The sequence below is a fragment of the Nomascus leucogenys genome, chromosome 13 (genome assembly GCF_006542625.1).
Source record: "Nomascus leucogenys isolate Asia chromosome 13, Asia_NLE_v1, whole genome shotgun sequence".
Lineage (NCBI taxonomy): Eukaryota > Metazoa > Chordata > Mammalia > Primates > Hylobatidae > Nomascus > Nomascus leucogenys.
Genome location: NC_044393.1, coordinates 30,080,467 through 30,097,769, shown reverse-complemented (window position 1 = coordinate 30,097,769; position 17,303 = coordinate 30,080,467). Strand labels below are relative to the sequence as shown.

At 48.2% G+C, this 17,303-nt stretch overlaps 1 protein-coding gene across 1 annotated transcript in view; it reads left to right on the top strand.

Annotated features, from left to right (window-relative positions):
* The window catches only part of CHMP4B (charged multivesicular body protein 4B), a 43,064-nt gene extending 28,110 nt beyond the window's left edge, over positions 1 to 14,954 (top strand). Inside the window, exons 2-5 of the mRNA XM_003273540.3 lie at positions 9,105 to 9,282; positions 11,584 to 11,698; positions 12,709 to 12,835; positions 14,081 to 14,954. Of these exons, the coding sequence (XP_003273588.1) occupies positions 9,105 to 9,282; positions 11,584 to 11,698; positions 12,709 to 12,835; positions 14,081 to 14,145 (485 nt within the window). The 3' untranslated portion in view covers positions 14,146 to 14,954. The remainder of the gene's footprint in view (positions 1 to 9,104; positions 9,283 to 11,583; positions 11,699 to 12,708; positions 12,836 to 14,080) is intronic.
* The last annotated feature ends 2,349 nt before the right edge of the window (positions 14,955 to 17,303 follow it).

The following is a 17,303-nucleotide window of genomic DNA, read 5'->3' as shown; positions in this document are numbered from 1 at the left end:
GAACAGGCAGCCCACTGGATGCCATTGGTGCCAGACTGCTGCTAGCTTGTGGGGTCCATGGGGAGGGGAAGGCCTTCAGGGCTTTCAGATCCCCAGGCTCAGGCAGAAGCAGGCCCAGCTGCCTGCTTGGTGCAGGGTAGACGCTCTTCTGCAAAGAAAGAACATGCCCTTTGCAGATAGGCAGCTTGGCTTTGATCCCAGGCCTGCCACTGCCTAACTGTATGACTTGGGCAGGTGATAAACTCTTTGAGCCTCAATACCCTGACCTTTCAAGTGGGACAGGAACAGTACCTACCTCAAAGATAGGTTGTTGGGAAGAACTAGTGAACATGGAAAGTATCAATTTTTCATTGCCATGAAAGCACCAATCATGGCACCCAGGAAGCTTCTCATAAATGTTAGCTGCTGTTATATATTAACTTTTTCCCCACTATGCCATAACTGTATACTCTTTCTTAGACATACTGGGCTAGGAAAGGGGACAGGACACCACTGCGTGGTGGCGGGCGCCTGTAAGCCCAGCTCCTTGGGAGGCTGAGGCAGAATTACTTGAACCCGGGAGGCGGAGGTTGCAGTGAGCGAGATTGCGCCACTGCACTCTAGCCTGGGTGACAGTGTGAGACTCCATCTCAAAAAAAAAAAAAAAAAGAGGGGACAGGGACAGGAAGATGCAGAGATCCCCAGAGACAATGTTGGACACAGGCAAGGAAAGAGAGGCGGGGGGGAAACAGTCAAGACGGAGAGAATGCTCACATTCATCAAGTGTTTGCATAGTGATTATCTTTCTCGTCTGTCCTTAGGGTAGTGGTTTCACCCCCATCTTGCATCTGGCGAACATGTTCAGAGATGTGAAATAACTTACCTGACACCCACCTTCAGGGCTGGGATTCTGGCCTGGTCTACTGGTACCAAGCTTCATATTCTTTTCTTTGTGCCCCAGTGCTGGCCGGCATCAGCCAAGGGCAGGGGTTGATGAAGCTGACGTTGGCCAAATGATCAGGTGGTTTTAAATTGGTTTCTCCCAAGCTGTGTTTCACAGATGTCGGTGTGTGTCTTGTTGGTTTTTCTTGTGTTTTCTTTCTCTTTCTTTTTTTTGGTGAGCCAGTTAGGTGTCGGTGTTTTCTTCCTATCAAAATAGGATCTGGGAGGTCCTGCAGTAAATAATACCAGTGACCAACATTTACATGTCATGCCCTGTGCCAGGTGCTTTACATGCATGCTTTATTTTAATCCTCACAATAACCCTGTGAGGTGCGTGTTGTTATCATGAGGTTTATTAGTGAGATTAAGTAATCTACTTGATGGTGGAGGTGAAACTCGAAGCTGGACAACTGGACTCCCTAAATGACCGTTGTAACTTGATGTGACCCAGCATTTCCTAAGCTTGTTTGCAGAGTGTGTTTTATCATGCCTTTTATGGAACACACTTTGTTTGTATTGTTTAAATGATTTGGAGCATTTGATATTCTGTTAGGTTGTTAGTTGTGGGGCTTATTTCTTTCATCTTTGTCCCTTTCAAACAGATAAGGGGCTTCTTTCTGTCTGTCTAGAATTTTTCCTTGCAGTGAGTACTGTACTCCCTATGTGTTTGCTGATGAAGTCAGCAGGGTTTCAGACCCCGATTTCCTGGTCATACACAAGTACTTATTTTACCATCTCTAAATGGAGTGCATTAGCTCCAGGCCACGGAGAGCAAATTAGAGGAAGAGGGAGATACATCACAGAGAAGGAGGCTGCTCTGGAAAAAGCTGTCTGCACCTCTAGCCTGAACTCTCCAGCTGTGTGGGAATAAATACAGCAATGTCAGGGACAGCGTTCCAAGGCTTTTGCAGGATGAGGCCCTTGTCCTGCAGGTGAGCTGGTGACACTCAGAGCAACAGTGGACACAAAACAGCCTCTGTCTGGGCTTCCAAAGTGCATTTTGCGCATTTTGGTTTCTGATAACTTTCTGTTTGCCCATGCTGTCCCAGGCACCCTCACACAGGGTAGAGAAATGAGAGCCTAGCCCTGCCCTGCCTTCTGAAACTGCAGGTGTATCAACAGCACTCATTAGGGAAAGGTACTCTTGAACCAGCCCGATTAGCACCTCTTTCCCATTCTTTTTTCCCCCTTCTATCTGGGGACTTAGGAGAGCAAACCAGGTAGCTTTTTGGTTCTTTCATGTGTCAGCATGAGCTTTAAAATGGAGTTTATCAAGGGCAGGGTTTGGAAACCGGATGAAAGAACATTAGGCAGACTGTTTTCCTTATGGCACGGGGAGCTGCTGATTTATTTGTAGCAACTAAATTTGGAGACAACAGACTTGAGGTGGTGGAAAGAGTCCTGGGCTAGAGACCTGGGTTGTAGTCCTGGTTCTTTCTCTGTCTCACTGTGCACTGCGGTGAGCTGTGGTCCTGGCAAGCCGTGCCACCTGTTTTGGACGTCATTTTTCTCAGTTATCTAATGAGGGGTTGGTTTTCATTATCTCCAAGAGCTCCTCAAGCTCCCTGTATTCTTGATGCCATGATCGTAACTCTTTTTTTTTTTTTTTGAGACAGAGTCTCGCTCTGTCGCCCAGGCTGGAGTGCAGTGGCGCGATCTCAGCTCACTGCAAGCTCCGCCTCCCGGGTTCACGCCATTCTCCTGCCTCAGCCTCCGGAATAGCTGGGATTACAGGCGCCCGCCACCGCGCCCGGCTAATTTTTTGTATTTTTTTTTAGTAGAGACAGGGTTTCACCGTGGTCTCGATCTCCTCACCTCGTGATCCACCCGCCTCGGCCTCCCAAAGTGCTGGGATTACAGGCGTGAGCCACTGCGCCCGGCCAATCGTAACTCTTATTTAGTCAAAGTTTGGTGGGATATCTAATGCCATGTGGTGCAAGGAAGGTCACTGATAACCATCTTTACAGGAGAATGGGTTTCTTTGACATTGGTGGTTAACTGTGTTGTTTTGACTTTGGGTCATCCGAGATCAGACAAGATTGGGCATGTTCAGAGTGGTATGGCCGCAGACTTGACTTTGGGTCTTTTCTTGCCCATACACACAGGGCAGGTGACACCCCCATCACTTCCTCCATCCAGCAGAGCAACCAGTGGCTTGAGGGCCAGGCATAGTTCTCCTGGCTAAGGGCACCCTGAATATCTGAGTTTATTCACTGGCAGAATGATCCGGGAGGAGCTATCTGAGTGATTGCTGGAGGCAGGCAAAGTGGGACTCCCTCAGCCTTGCTCGGCTCCCTGCCTGCCAGTAGCCCTACTGGGACCAGGCTGCTGAGCGTTCTTCAGAACACTCACTTAGGCTGGAGTCCTGGTGTTACATTTGTGTGTAAGTGTCCTCAGGAGTGTGTTCATTTGCTTTGTCGTTCACGCTGAGAGTGGGAAAGCAGCAGCCCTCTTCACTCCCAGCCCCGTACCTTCTGTTAGATGACTTCAAATGTAGACTCTGGGGTCTTCAAAAGGACTGTAGACACTGCCATTCGTTTAGTGAGAGCATATTATTGGGCCCTCCTTCCCTCCATGCCTGAATTTCTCTATACTAGTAATGAGTGTATAGTTATGACTTCTTGGCATCTATTGAGATGCCCTGGGCTATTTGCCCCTATACTGAATGCCCCCAGATCTGGGACAGGCAGACTTTTCAGAGAAGTCATGTTTGACTAGGAGAAAGAATGTGCTGTCTAGTTGTATCGAACTGATGTGTTCTCTAAAAATGGTTTCTGTAATCACTAACTGTTGACTCACAGAAAGGGTTTCCATCCTGGGTGAACGTCTTTTTGACTGGTCTCTGCTTCTTAGGGTATCTGTTCTGTATCTTTCCTCTAAATAGCTGTTTGGAGGGGCTAATGAAGCAACTGTCTGGAGACCAATGTTTATTTCAACATGGTTGGAGTTGTTTTTGCTTCAGCTTTCACAGCCAATAAAGCTGGTTATTAGATTCTGTAATTGCTGCTGTAATTACTCTCTTGGAACTGGCAAAGGCATAATTAAATATGGAGATTCCAAGGACTGTTTTTTCCCATCTAAAAGCAACCTCTTAAACTTCTATTGGCCTGGGTTAGATTTCAATTGTTAAAGCTATTGTGTTTATAAATGACGCTGGGGGTTCTTTGGCAGAAAATGGATTTCTTTAGACATCTCTTTTTTGAATATTTGATTTAGATGAACAGCTTCTCTTTAACTGGGTACTTGTTTTTTAATCTAACCATCAGGAATCTGGAGAAGTTAAGGCAAAACATTAAGAACCAGTATATATTTAATATTTATGAAAACATTGGGTTGGTTACAGATAGCAAATTTCTGTGGTCAGAAATAAGGTTGGCATGGAGGAAGTTTTACTAAGTATAATAGTATTCAAGAAGAATGGCGTTTTACTTGTGGAAGCACTCTAATACCTCCGAGCCTTTAGTTTGCCCTGTTACACCTCACCACCGGAGCCACGCATTTGTAAGACATAGGAGATGGTTCAAGTGCTGTGAATATTTGTCTGCATCTGTTTCTGCAGCCCAGATGCTGACCCCATGTTTATTTTCAAGGTGACTTTACTCATGAAGCATGTTTAGGTGTTTCTGTGGGGGAAAATTAATCATGTAGCCTTTCTCTTTGGAGTTCTCCACTAGTTGAGAAACACAGACAGCAGGTGGATCTAGATAAGAAAAATCAACATCCTGGACAGTTCACTCTGTAGAGGGGAAGAGGCTGTGTGAACACTGCAGGCAGGAAGGGGAGTCCTGGGGGGATACCCCGGGACTGTCCCTCATACTGTTTGCTCAGGTCCTGTCCCCAGTATGAGAGAGCACACCTTACAGCCAGGTGCTTGCAGGAAGTCCCTGTTTTATGGGCCAGGAGGAATGCAGTGGAAGGATGCTGCCAAATGATTGTTGTAGCCTGTGTTTCAGTAAGACATCAATTCTCTGGGTCAGAGGTGCATGGGAGATAAAATATGGGTGGAACCCCCGTGAAGAACCCTGGATAGAATACATGAAAACCTTGTAAGACAAATGAAATTGGAGGTTCAATTTAGTAGATACTAAGCACTTACTGTGTATCAGTCATTGTGCTGGATTGCTGATCTGCAAAGATAAATAATATCAGCATTATTTCATTCGGGGTGGGGATGGGCTCTTGGTTTCCTCCCTGGTATTTTTGGGTATTGCTTCCAGATCATTTATTTGGGGGATTTTAGAAGTGGGAGGTGGAGGTTAGAGGAAATTAGGATTGGCATACAAGGAGTCACTGCCAATGGAAAATGTATTGGAAAAAAGCAGTTCTAAATCTATGATGTTAACAGGGAGATAACTTTGGTTTTAAATATAAGAATGTAGCTGACTATAAAATCAGTTTCATAAGCATTTTACCAAGCTCCTGCTACACTCAGGACACTGAAAAGCAAGGCAGCTCTGTCAAAGAGTGTTTGCTCTTTTTTTTTTTTTTTTGAGACGGAGTCTCGCTCTGTCACCCAGGCTGGAGTGCAGTGTCGTGATCTCGGTTCTCTACAAGCTCTGCCTCCCGGGTTCACGCCATTCTCCTGCCTCAGCCTCCCAAGTGGCTTGGACCACAGGCACCTGCCACCACACCCGACTAATTTTTTTGTATTTTTAGTAGAGATGGGGTTTCACCGTGTTAGCCAGGATGGTCTCGATTTCCTGACCTCGTGATCCACCTGCCTCAGCCCCCCAAAGTGCTGGGACTACAGGCGTGAGCCACCGCGCCCGGCCAAGTGTTTGCGCTTATGAACGGTCTCAGAGTCACTTGCTGTCATTCTGAGCCTGTGAGGAAGAGCATAGAGCTGGGAGTTACACAGACTACTCCCCTCCTCACTTGGCAGAAGGATGACTTGGGTGAGCTGCATCACCTTTCTGATCCCCAGTCTCCTTGTTCATTTGGGATCTCTGGATGATTAAATGAAATGGGAGGCGGATGGGACTGCCGCTGCTTCTTCACCATCATGCAGCAGGCTCTTGGAAGGCCTTGGTGAATCTTTTTTTTTTCTCGCCCCCGCGATGGAGTCTTGCTCTGTTACCCAGGCTAGAGTTCAGTGGCATGGTCTTGGCTCACTGCAGCCTCCGCCTCCTGCGTTCAAGCAATTCTCCTGCCTCAGCCTCCCAAGTAGCTGGGACTACAGGTGCGTGCCACCATGTCTGGCTAATTTTTGTATTTTTAGTAGAGATGGGGTTTCACCATGGTGGCCAGGCTGGTCTTGAACTCCTGACCTCAGGTGATCCACCCACCTCGGCCTCCCAAAGTGGTGGGATTATAGGCGTGAGCCAGCGTGCCTGGTCTGGAAGGCCTTGGTGAATCTTAATGATGGGCTGGGCTGTGGGTGATGGAGCTGGCTGGAGGGGAGTTGGGAAAGGGGCACCTGTGGGACATTGGCACTTGATCTTGGAAGGATTCACAATCACTTGGTGATTAGAGTATGTCTAGGGTATGGCTTTTGTGGAAAAGGAACACAGCACCAAGGAAGTCACAGGAAGCAGGCCAGCAGCCCCACGCCCTGGGGCACTTACAGGACTCTCCCAGGACCTCTTCCCTCTGACATTACTGATGGCAAAGGCTGTTCTGTAGACCTTGTGCTAGGGCTCCCAGGTCTTGGGCTTGCAGAGAGAATTCTAACACCTTGCCTCTGCAGGACCTGCCAGGCCATATTAAACCATATGACAAACAGAGCTACTGAGGATTTTTCAGCAAAGGAATGGTTGGGTTTGCATTCCCTCTTCTGTGTTCCCACAGTCCCCATGTCACTTACTGCAGGACTGGATGATCCCTCCAGGGCAGTATCCTACCTTTTTCATTAAGTGGGGGGCATAACATAATGGCAGGGCAGGGACTTTGGGGTTCCATACCTGGTTTAAGTCCCCTCTCTGCCAGTTACCTGGGCTGAGTCACAGGACACCTCTGAAGCTCAGTTTCCTCATCAACTAACCTTACCATCTAACCTTAAAGGGTCGCTATTTTGAGGCCCTTATGAAGTGAGCATGACTTAATGCTAACAGAAGGTGAGAGTGAAGGTCTTGAGGATCCCCTGGTGTGGCTGCAGGATGGGTTTCTTGAAGTCTTGGGCCATTCCGGCCTACATCAGAATCAAGGGAGATTACGGATTCAGTGGCTTTTCAGATTTTAATGAGGCACATATCATTGTTGTTCAGATGTTTTACGAGTTCTCTTTATGTGTATATGTATGTATTTTGGTCAGCATTTGTTGTAAAGACTGGCTGGGAGAATTTTTCGCTGCTTTTGGAGGAACTGTGTGCTATACGCAGGCCAAACCGTTTTCCCTTGGCAAATGGTCCTTCGGATGGAATCCCAGGCCAACAGGGGGTGTGAGTAGAAGGAGCATGGGACCTATTCATGTGACATATGGAGAAACCACAGCCTCATGGGGGAGGGGGTTTTGACCTCCAGTCTGCAGGAGATGGCCGTGGTCCAGAACTCCAGGACATGGGGGAGTGTGTGTGCTGAGTCTATGTGTGTGTGAGGCTAGTGCTCCTGACCCAGCCCAGTCCAGCTCAGCCATTTCTTCTGACAGAGTCTGTGCTAAGCCTCCTTCCTAGCTTTTGATGCCCATTGCAGGGGAGCAAAAAATAGCTTCCCTTCTAGTTTCTTTGGCTGGGCTACAAACTAAATTGATATAAGACAGATTAACAAGAGAAAAACCATATTTAGTTACATATGTACATGTGGAAATCCCACAGAATATGAGATTTGAAGAAGAGTCAGATGCTTGAAGCTTATATAGCATCCTGAGCTACAGAAAAGAATAGGGGCTTGTGGGTTGTTGTGCGGGACACAACTTACGGGAGGGTGAGGGGAAGAATTACTGTATGGTGAATAAAGGATGTGTTGTTATGCAGATAAAAGGTCTCTTAGGTAATAAAAGTTGTCTGGAGCAGCCCTCTTCCTGGCACAGATACTTTTAGTAATGTAGATTTTCTTCTTAGATGTACTGTTTTTTTTTTTAAACAAAAGGACAGCTTTTCGAGCTACTCTAGTTTCTTAGAATAACCAGCTCAAAATATGCCAGAGAAGTATATTTTGGGGGTGGTATATTCTGGTCTCCTACAGTCATATTTTGGGGTGGTGTGTCCTGTGCCCCAACATCATCTAAGATGTGTGCTAAAGATATTTTTCAGTGTGAAGAGTGGAACTGAGACCGTGAGGGGAAGGAAATCTGGGTTTCAAGTTGGGAGATGTGGTTTTGGTCCCAGTTCTGCCACAGATTCACCTTGGTCAAATTGCTTGCCTTGACTGGACCTTAACATGAGATGATCTCCACGGTCTCAGCGTGCTAGGAGGCCAAGGTAGATGATGCCACTGACCCAACCAAGTGGCCAGACTCTAGGTTTGGCCATGGCAAGGAGTTCTGTCTGGCTCTTTAGTTTAGTCTTGTTTTCGATGATGGAGGATGCTGTAGTAGCCATCTTCAGGCATGGGGCTTCTTGCTTTTGAATACATTTCCAGAAGGAAATTACTGAGTCAGAGGGTAAGAACATCATGATGGTTGTTGCTGTGTGTTGCCATGTTACTTTTCGGAAGCATTGTAACAATTTACAGAGTTGTTGGCTATGAGTGAAATAGCATTTTTAACCCAAACTGATCTAGTATTTGGTATAGTCATTATCTTTATGATTTCTGTAATTTAGTTGGCATAAAATAGTACTTTAAAGTTGCTTTATAATAATGAGAGCTGCTTTTTTTGAGGGGCATACACACTGATGAATGTGCCAGGTGTTTACATACAGTATGTCATTTGCTGCTCACACTGACCCCATCTGGGAAGCCAAGTAGCTCACCTGGGTCTGTGAGCTGGGCTTTGACCCTAAGGGAGTTTGACCCCAGAGCATCTTCTTCCTCGGGTGGCTGTCCATGCTTTGATTTGTGTGTGTGTGTGGTTACCCGAGGGTTGAACTTTGGCTTGTGTGCTTGTTTACTGGCCGTGTTTTGAGGTATGTGAATTTTATGTTTTTGTAGAAAATTGAATGTGCTCTTTGTGTAGAATTTATGAACCCTCTGCTATAGTGGAAGCAACAACAGAGGTGCTTCCAGTAGAGTTGGGGAAAAGACTCAGTGACGCTAGAACCTCACCCTGTGCCGGGACTCTCTGAAACCCTGTTTTCCCCCTCACGTAGCGGCCCTCCAGGCACTGAAGCGTAAGAAGAGGTATGAGAAGCAGCTGGCGCAGATCGACGGCACATTATCAACCATCGAGTTCCAGCGGGAGGCCCTGGAGAATGCCAACACCAACACCGAGGTGCTCAAGAACATGGGCTATGCCGCCAAGGCCATGAAGGCGGCCCATGACAACATGTACGTGTCCACCCGCCCCTGCGCCACAGTTCAGTGCTAGTCCCAGAATGCCTCGTACCCAGGCCATGGCTTTGGGCAGACGGATCCCTTGACTTACCTATTCGAGCACCTAAGTTTGTTTTAATTCTTATTCTTTTTTGGAACTCCGAAAATGGATGATGTGCCTTTGGAAGTAGATCTCATGGGATGCAAAAATACTTTCTGAGTAATTCAGGGTTATTGTGATGAGCATAGTTTCAAGCTGGAAAGGCCTTTAGAAGGTCCTTTTGTCCAGACCTGTGAATGTGAAGGTGGGGAAGCTGTGTCCCAGAGAGGGAAGCTGATTTGCCCTGTGTGACATGGGAGCTTGGCTAGAACTGGGATTACAATCGGTGCCCATGATTTTTCCCTGATGCTGTCAGGGGCCCTGAAATGTGTGGTTCATCCAAGAGCTTTGGATCTGTCTGTTCCTATGTCTGCTTTTGATGGCGTTTTCTGCCTCCTCCCTTGCTCTCTGGCTGTAGCTGTCATATTGACAGTGATCTTGCCCTCAGCAGTCCTTCTTCCCCTACATGGCTACCTCTCATGGCCGTGGCCTAAGAAACTAGATAACCAAGCTTGTTACAGTTGTAACTAAAGGCCAAGGTAAGGAGGCTCCAAATGAAGGCCTCTCTCATGAATACAATCTGCATTTGGGCTGGGCGAGGTGGCGCATGCCTGTAATTCCAGCACTTTGGGAGGCTGAGGCAGGCAGATCACCTGAGGTCAGGAGTTCGAGACCAGCCTGGCCAACATAGTTGAAACCCCATCTCTACTAAAAATACAAAAATTAGCTGGGTGTCATGGCATGCACCTGTAATCCCAGCTACTGGAGGCTGAGGCAGGAGAATCGTTTGAACCCAGGAAGCGGAAGTTGCAGTGAGCCAAAATTGCGCCACTGCACTCCAGCCTGGGCGACGGAATGAGACTCCATCTCAATAAAAAAAAAAAAAAGTTAGAAAATCTGCATTTGTCGTAGTGCTTAGATTTGGCAGCATATATTTGGGGGTGCTAGGAGCCTTTTTTGCTTCCTTTTGGGTACTCAGCTGTGCTGTCCAATGGGTGGGAAAATGCACCCTCTGGGCTTGCCATCTATTTTTGTAAATAAAGTTTTATTATTATTTGAGACAAGGTCTTGCTGTGTCTGTCCCCTGGGCTGGAATGCTGTGGCCCAATCCTAGCTCACTGCACCCTCAAAATCCTGGGCTCAAGCCATCCTCCCACTTCAGCCTCCTGACTAGCTAGGACTACAGGTGTGTGACATCATGCCTGGCTAATTTTTAAAATTTTTTGTAGGGATGGGGTCTCACTGTGTTGCCCAGACTGGTCTCGAACTCCTGGCCTCAAGTGAACCTCCCTCCTGGGCCTCTCAAAGTTTTGGGATTACAGGTGTGAGTCACTGCCTGGCCTTAAAAGTTTTATTGAAATACACTCATGCCCCTTAATTTACTTATTGTCTCTGGCAGCTTTTGTGCTACGCAGCAGGGTTAAGTATTTGCAACAGAGACTGTCTGGCCGTAAATTCTAAAGTATTTACTATCTGGCCCTTTGCAGAAAAAGCTTGCTGATCTTGCTTTAGAAATGTGAGGTTGCAGGAGAAGTAGCTTTCAAATAAATGAGGTTTTGTCTGAGGGTGGATGTTCATTGGACCAAGCTGCTTGAATGAGAACCATATATGCCTCATTTCTGTGTTCTCCTAGAAACCTAGCAGAGTGCAGCTCATTAAATACTGTGCAAATGTTGACGTATATGTGTATATATTGGCTTGAGTAAATAAAGGTTTATGTGATTGTCAGTGTGTAGAAGAAAATTCTGCATATTTGCAGAATTTGCCTTTCCTTTGGGGTCCTAGAGGATCCATAGGTGGACTGAGTAGATGGAAGGCCCATTAGACGGCATGGCTGTCTTCTGTGATTTGTGCTTTTACTTCCCCCTGTACAGAGTTACCCTTGGACTTGAAAAAGAGCTATTGGCCCAGGAGTTAAAGCCCTGCAGTCTTATCTGATACCTTTACTAATTTGCATGTAGGACCTTGATAGTGCCACCTATAGGGTGTTGGACTGGGTAGTGTCTTAAAGACATTCCCATCCCCTTGAGTCTATGATTCTCTATTTTAAAGGGGAGGAGGCAGTAATGCCAAGTAACCCCTCACAGGGAGTCATTGCAGGGGGTGTGGCTGGGAAGCTGATTGTGTGGGGCCCAGTTTCTGCTCCTGCCTTGCCTTTCAGGCCTTCTTTACACAGCCTAATCAATCGATATGATACCTGTCCATTTTATTTAAAGGGACATCGATAAAGTTGATGAGTTAATGCAGGACATTGCTGACCAGCAAGAACTTGCGGAGGAGATTTCAACAGCAATTTCAAAACCTGTAGGGTTTGGAGAAGAGTTTGACGAGGTGAGTAGTTTTGTACAGATCCCATAAGCTTCACAAATGACACCCTGAGGCTGTCCCTTGATGTGCTCTTGAAGGCTCTCAGGCAGGGAGCATTTGGAGTTGGACAGAGACAGGGCATGGTGTTAACCCTCCCTGAATTCTACATTTTGAGGGACACTTTCCCTATTTGGGGTAGAAGCTTAGGTAGAGTAAAGGAACATTCATCAGGACCCTACAGCAGGCTTCAGGTCACTAACTGATTTGAACAAGTAGCTAGCCTGCACCTTTCCAGGGTGGGCCCTGGCACAGAGCTGGGCAGCAGAGATGACTATGCCCTGGAGAAGTTCACAGGATTTGCCCTGAGACAGCTCCAGCATGAGGGAAAGGTAGAGCAAGGAGGGGGCACTTACCCCTGACCTGGGGTATCTGTCTGGATCTCGGCCACCTGCCAGTTTCTGCTGTAGCAATTTGGGACCTTGAGTCTCTTAGGTTTTTAAAATACGGTACCAGCCCCTGTTGAAGGTACTTCACTGTGTGCTAGATTTGTGTCTCCTGGAGGTCAGGTCCTTTCTGCTGGACCTTTCTTTGTGCCTTCTGACCCCTGCTGTATAACCAAGAAAACAGCCTGCAGCTCTTACCTTTGGCTCTCAACACCAGGGTTTTCGTGTTTTTACACTGGAGTTTAATGGATGAGTCAAGTTCATTTCAAATCAGCAAACATTTCTGAGCATTCACTTGTGTGCCCAGCTCTGAGCCAAAGAAATAGGAAAGCAAAGAAACAATCCCCTCTCCCAGATGCTCACGGTCTAGTGCAGGACACCAGAGGTCTACATCAGTCATGTGCAGCAGTGATACGTTCCCCAGTAGAAGCTGCTTTAGGATATTTGAATCACAGGGTCTGGAACCTGGAGTTCACCTCCCCGCAGACTTTCTCAGAGGGGTGTGTGTCTCCATGAGCATTAGGTAGGAGGCATGACCGTGGGGGCTGGGATTCCCAGGGAGGGCACTCACTTTGTGTTTCCTTTTACTAGGATGAGCTCATGGCGGAATTAGAAGAACTAGAACAGGAGGAACTAGACAAGAATTTGCTGGAAATCAGTGGACCTGAAACAGTCCCTCTACCAAATGTTCCCTCTATAGCCCTACCATCAAAACCCGGTGAGTGCTTCTAGAGTCATGATACACCCATGAGGTCATGTGGCGGGTGATCTTGTGGTCGGTTGGCTTTGGTTTGTGTCCTGAGCTTGCCCAAGATTGAGAACCAGACAGGATCCATTGTAGTGGCCACAGAGGCCGTGTCACCTGGCTTTTTCTGGTTTCTCTCTGGAACAGGGTTTCTTGACGCTATGGACATGGCCAGATACCTCTCTGGGCCGAGAGATGGAGGGTGGGGGCAGAGTTGTCCGGTGCACTGTGGATGTTCAGCACCATCCCTGGCCTCTGCTAGATGCCAGTAGAAACTGCCCTGAGTTATGTCAACCAAAAATATCTTTAGACATGGCCAAATGTCCCTTGGTAGGGGTTGGGAGGATCACCCCCAGTTGAGAGCCTCTTTTCTAGAATGATTTTTCCTATTTCACTAAAGAAGAGAAAGTTCCAGGCACTGTGAGAATGTGTGAGAGTGTGAGTCCAGGACAGCTCTTTCCCCTTCTCTAGCATCCTGTGCTGTGCACACCTGCAAAAGCCCCGGCCCCTAGAGACAGCCTCTGGGGGAAGGAAACAGCTTTGACTCCTTTAGAGACCTGATTCTATAAAACCTTCATTTCCTCCCTTCATTTCTTCCCTTCCCCCATCCCCTTGCACAATATTTCACCCCCAGGTAGAAGTAATCCACACAGAACTTCTAGAAAAAGCGAGGCAATTTGATGTGGCATGAGAGAGAACCCTGGGGGCAGTGCATGACCAGCTGTGGTCACCTCCCTCTCCCGTGTATAAAGAGGAAATGGCTCCCTCAAGTAAAGTCAGCTGCCTGGAGTCCTGTGTAGGCAGAGGCCATCCAGCAAGCCTCCTGGAGCTGTGTGGCCATGGGTCAAGCCACTTGAGGTGGAGTTGGGGGTTGGCAAGGATTAGATCTCTTGTGGGGTTCTTCCCACTCTCCTCCCACCTTGCAGGCTCTGGGACTGAAGCCTCGTGGGAATCCTGAGGGCCTCTGTATAGAATCCTTGTTTTGTCTGGGCCTGCTGGAGGCGGAAGGTGGGTGCTGCCAAACTGTGCCTGGTTTTCCAGAGTTGTATGTTGCAGCTTTTAGGCACCAAGGAGCAGTCTGCCTACAGCCTGGAGAGGAGGCTGGCCACAGGGCAGGGCTGTTTGACAGACACCATGGAGCACAGGCAGCCCTTGTTTCTGGCCAGAACATGTTGAACGCACCAGTCATCCTAAATAGCCTTTTCTGTCTTCACACAGCCAAGAAGAAAGAAGAGGAGGATGACGACATGAAGGAATTGGAGAACTGGGCTGGATCCATGTAACGGGTCCAGCGCGGGCTGGGCCCAGACAGACTGTGGTGGCCTGCGCAGCGAGCAGGCGTGTGCGTGTGCGGGGCAGGCAGGATGTGGTGCAGGCAGGTTCCATCACTCTCGACTCTCACTCCAAAGCAGTAGGGCCGCGTTGCTGCTCACTCTCTGCATAGCATGGTCTGCACCTGGGGGGACGGGGGGGAGGGAGGGGGGCGGGCGGGGTGGGAAGTGCCTGCTGTTTATAATGTTGAATTTCTGTAAAATAAACTGTATTTGCAAATCCAACATTGAGCTTCTGGACTACACTGACTCCACTGCTGAATCCTCAATGGAAAGAGTCGACCGGTTGCAGTTGAAATGACCTGAAATGTAGCCTCTGTCCTTGTAAGTCAGTTGACTTGCCGCACATCTCTTTGTGTACTTGTATGGTACTGGCAGAAAAGTCATTTTTCAAAAGCCATAGGCTTTTCCTTGCCCTTAGCTGTAATAATGCATCTGATTTTGATTTCCTCCAGAGCTGTGTTTCTGTCCATCACCTGTGTATTGGCCCTGTGTTTACCACCCTGGCCCACTCCTCACCCCCTTGCTCCCCTGTTCTTCTGGAGTTTGTGACATTGATTTGAAATGGATGGTGTTCTCTTGAGAGCAAGTGAGATTGTTAGAATTAAGTTCCAGCTATACAGTTTTCTAACATAGCTATAAGGTCCTTGTTGCTGTTTGTGATAACTGATAGATAACTCATTGGAAACATGTGCATACATTTATATTCAGATGAAATTATGGTTTGCACTGTCTATTAAATATCTCGATTAATTTTCATACTTTGCTGTTGTGTTTAATCTATCATTTGCCTCGGGAGCTGACCCTTTCCAGACCAGCAAGGTGTACAGTGGAGTCTGGAAACATGGAAGACTTAACCATGACATGTGTCAACAGTTTGAACCAAAGAGCAGAGCTTGTCTCACTAGAAGTCTGTTCAAGTTCTAGATTGGCCCTCACCTTGCCTGGGGACTCTCTGGGTACAGTTCAGGGTGAGTTGGTTCTTGGGCACTCTAGGGTCTTCCCTGTTTCTTCTCTGCCAGTGTCCATGGGCAGTGCCAGCAGGAGCCTTACCGTTGGAAGCCATGGTGCTCCCATCAGACAAGGCTCATCGGGAACATTGAAGAAATGGCTTTTCCCAAGGGGAGGAAGTGTCAGGCGGTGACTGAGAATCTAGGACACAGAGGTCACCTCAGGACTGCTGAGACTCAACATATGACTCTGGCCCAGCCCCTTCCACTCTGTCCCCTTTTCTTTGGTCTTGTATCCCCACGAGAGTGTGATGCATGCTGTGGACCCTCTTCAGAAAGGTAGATCTCTACATATTTATCCTTAATTTTGCATGCAAATTTGCAGTATTGAGAGGACACCCCTGTCCCCCTGTGCTCACTCCCAAACCCTTTAAAGTAAAACCAACCTGAGTTCATAATGAGACACCATCATTGCTCACCGGGCGCCCTGGGGCAAGTTGCCTACCCTCCCTGGGGCTCCTGTTCTCACCTGGAAAGCAAGGGGACGGGAGCAGATCAGTCCTGAGGTCCTGTCTGTGTGGAGCGGCTCATGCCCTGTCCCTCACCCCTCATTGCATCATCCCAGGCCTGCCACACTTAGAACTGGGAGGGACTTGAAGACAGTGGCTTAAAAATTCCTCACTTTTGTGGAGTTTGGGTCTGGCTAGTCTCAGAAGTTCTTTCACCTCAAGACAAATCTAGTGGCAGTGCTTGCTGCCAGCTTCCACCCCCTCGGCCTGCAGTTGGTGTGGCCTCTGGGTATCACTGGTGTGGGAGACCCAGTGGACTTTTTTTTTTCTGGAGATGGAGTCTCACTCTGTCACCCAAGCTGGAGTTCAGTGGCGCGATCTCGGCTCACTGGAAGCTCTGCCTCCCGGGTTCATGCCATTCTCCTGCCTCAGCCTCCCGAGTAGCTGGGACAACAGGCGCCCACCACCATGCCTGGCTGATTTTTGTATTTTTAGTAGAGACAGGGTTTCACTATGTTAGTCAGGATGGTCTCGATCTCCTGACCTCATGATCCGCCCACCTCGGCCTCCCAAAGTGCTGGGATTACAGGCGTGAGCCACTGCGCCCGGACCCCAGTGGACTTTCTTAAGCTCTTCTCATCAGCTGTTACAGGTCGTCTTGCCCTAGGTCTGTGTGAGGGGAACTCGCAGACTTCAACCCTCCAGCTCTGGTGAACCCAGAAGCCAGGTCCAGGGCAGGGCCTGTGACTCCTCTGAGCAATAGCTGCTTATTTCTACTGAGTGTGGGTCTTGTGCCAGGGCCTGTGGGGTACAGTGTTCAGTAATACCCAGCCCCTCTCCTGTTGTCAGGAGGTTCTTGGGGCCAGAGAGAGAAGTTACTGAGTGAGGATTCCTTGGCTACAAGCAACAGAAACCTCAACCCACTGGTATAAGCAATGGAGACATTTAATTATTTATGAAAACTTAGTCAACAAATATTTATTGAGCACCTACTGTGTGCTAAGTACTGTTCAAGGCGCCAGGAGTACAGGCATCAGAGTCCCTGCCCTCAAGGTGGTTACAGTCTAAAAATCTCAGGACAAGAAGTCTTGGTGGTGGGGCGAGGGGGCAGTTCTGGGTTTGCGGTTGTGGCTGAACTATGCCCTCAGGAACCAGATTCTTTGCATCCTTCTGCTCTGGCACCCTGCACACATAGGAGCTTTTTCCTTTTTTTTTTGAGACAGGGTCTCACTTTGTCACCCAGGCTTGGGTACAGTGCTGTAATCATGGCTTACTGCAGCCTCAAACTTCTGGGCTCAAGCAATCCTCCACCTCAGCCTCCTGAGTAGCTGGCACATGCCACTACTCCCAGCTAATTTTTAAATTTTCTGTAGAGAGGGAGTCTCAGGATGTTGCCCAGGCTGATCTTGGACTCCTGGACTCAAGCGATGCTCCCACCTTGGCCTCCCAAGGTGCTGGGTTTACAGGAGTGTGCCACCGCACCTGGCCAGAAGGCTTGCCGTCTCTTGGTTGTAAGATGGCCCTTCCTCACATGCCCAGTGTCAAGAAGCAGCAGGCCCAGTGCTCGCCAGCTTTTCCTTCACCTCAGCCCATGTTAACAGGCCAGGTTTCCCCAGAGTCATCTCACAACTTGTCCCTTATGCCTCATGGA